At 36.1% G+C, this 2,392-nt stretch overlaps 1 protein-coding gene across 5 annotated transcripts in view; it reads right to left on the bottom strand.

Annotated features, from left to right (window-relative positions):
- Positions 1-2,392, bottom strand: part of LOC107753792 (protein ECT2) — a 34,657-nt gene that overhangs the window by 27,508 nt on the left and 4,757 nt on the right. For all 5 annotated transcript variants that reach the window (XM_016570026.1, XM_016570028.1, XM_016570024.1 and 2 more), the window contains one exon: positions 890-1,072. In XM_016570026.1, the coding sequence (XP_016425512.1) occupies positions 890-1,072 (183 nt within the window). The remainder of the gene's footprint in view (positions 1-889; positions 1,073-2,392) is intronic.

Consider the following 2,392-nt stretch of genomic DNA (forward strand, 5'->3'; position numbering starts at 1 on the left):
TCTTTAAATATAAAAAACTTACTTACAGTCTGTGAGTCAGAACAGCCGGCATTGTAGTCTACTCTCCCAGGATCAGGAAACAGTCCTCCATAAAATGCGCAGCATACATTTGAATATTTGGGTTGAAGTATTCTGGAACAGTGTTGTCAATACAACTTAACCACTGATTTCTAGTTGTGTCCTCTTTTGGAAGACCAAACAAAGTATCCTTCACGAAATGGCTGCAGCGTCAACAATACTACAGTGAGAATAAAAGTTATGCCTTCTTTCTTTGCGTGAACATTTGGGCGGCGTTATGCAAATCTTCCCACATCGTGAGGTAGACATGTGGGGGCGTGTTAGAACGAGCCGTTTTAGGTAGGTGTGGCTGACTCTTAACTTTTATAAAGAATATCTCTTTAGATTTGAGACTTTAGTCTTTGCAACTTTACAGATCTTCTTTATGCACCAAGAGCTGATAACACTTCAAAGAGAAAGGAAAAATTGAAAACGCATCATATGACCTTTAACAACACACCTTCATTTCTCACTGGTGTGGAGTGTTGTGTAGTAGTAACTATATTCTAGTGTTCGTCCAACTTAATCTTTCTGTCTGGTACCAATCGCTGGCCAGCCAAGTGTTCATTTCACTTTGGAATATCTGAGGGAGTCAAGCAGACACTCCTGCGTACACTCAGATAAGCCAGCGACATTTTTCAGGCTTTACAGGAGCAATCAAAGTTGCTTACGAATCAGTTTCAGTTGGAAAAACAACTTTATTTCAACAGGCTTTTACTCAACCCGTGACGGCATAGTAGTATCAAACTCTTTCACCGCCTCAGGGGGAAAAAAAACCCGCGAGATGGCTGTGATTCTGTGTGTGCTTGCGCGGTTTTATTTCAGGTTTTACCTCTCCCTTGCTGGCGCAGTGCATCACGGCAGAAGGCCCCAGGATACGGTTGTCATTCTTGTACAGGAAGCTGTATTCGGGAGCCTGGAAGTCTATCAACACAAACACCGTCTCGAACTCGCAGTTCTCGCCGTCACCAAAATCTCTGACATTGTCAGTCTTGATATAGGGGGTGTTTATATCCTAATAGGGATGAAGAGGAAAATTCATAACTAAAAAAATGAAGATGACAATGAGAATATCAATAAACACATTAGCTGGATTGTGATTAGAATTTCTCTCCTTTCAGAGATCTCTCTTTTGGTAAAAGGGATCTCAGAGATGTTAAAGTGTTCTGACAGATGATACGCTGGAGAAAGACAGCAGTCATCTGTCAAATGTACAAACACAAGTGTCAGTTCAGGACGGTTCACACAGGACAGTTAGACGATACAGTATGAAACCAATCACATTGTATCCACCAATATAGGATATTTACTTGTACATGTTCATTTCTGCCTATTTTTATTTTCTTTGCCATTATCATGCACTCAATCTTTTTTTAATACTAAAAGTTCTGAAGCCAAACAAACTGAGTACATTTTACATATATTAAATATTTAAAATGTTATATGTTTGTAATTTATATTGAAAAGAAATTAATCCTTCTATTCAGTTAAGAACACATTAAATTGATCAAAAGAGACCGTAAAGACATTTATAAGGTTACAAAAGATTTCCCTTTAAAATAAATGCTCTTTTTTTTTTATTTTCTATTAAAAATAAAATAGAAAAAAATCTATTAGTTTTCCACAAAATTTTACAGCAAAGTTATTTTCAACATTAATGAGAAATGTTTCTTTAGCAGCAAATCAGCATCTCAGACTGATTTCTGAAGAATCATGTGACAAATTATAAATTATAGTAATACAACCCTCTATGGACACCTTGGCAATTGAATTGCCATTGGCTAGTACATTTTTTAGTTTACTCGCCAGACTATATAATAAATAATTACATAAAAAATTTGTAAAATGGCACTGTTTTTTAAATATCTGAAAGTACACTTTTAACATCAGTCAGTCAAGCATTATAATATGATAATCAAGTATTATTTAATGATAGAACTTTAGTAATTAGAATTAAAACTTGATAACCATGTATGAATGCATATTAGTCATTTTAACTGAACTTAGGACTGGTGGTGGTGCTTTTTTGGTCATTCAGTGTTTCTTTAAAAAAAATTGGGGAAAAAACTAACAAAAATACTGATGAGATAATAATGATACGAATTCTACTAATAAGAACAATATAAAACGCACCGAGGATTATGAGCTACTGGATTCATGAATATTAATCAGGTTGTGTGGCGTTCGCTCGAACTGATTTGGTGAAATCAAAACAGGGACGATAATAGGTGAGCGCCAGCCAATGAGATTGCCGTTTGCGCATTAGTTCCGCCCACTACCGGAGAAAGCGGTAGTTCTTAAAAGCTGAAGAATTCCAAAAGAACTCCGTTATTTT

This window comes from Sinocyclocheilus rhinocerous, unplaced genomic scaffold, assembly GCF_001515625.1.
Source record: "Sinocyclocheilus rhinocerous isolate Xijiao unplaced genomic scaffold, SAMN03320098_v1.1 scaffold711, whole genome shotgun sequence".
In the NCBI taxonomy this organism is placed as follows: Eukaryota; Metazoa; Chordata; class Actinopteri; order Cypriniformes; family Cyprinidae; genus Sinocyclocheilus; species Sinocyclocheilus rhinocerous.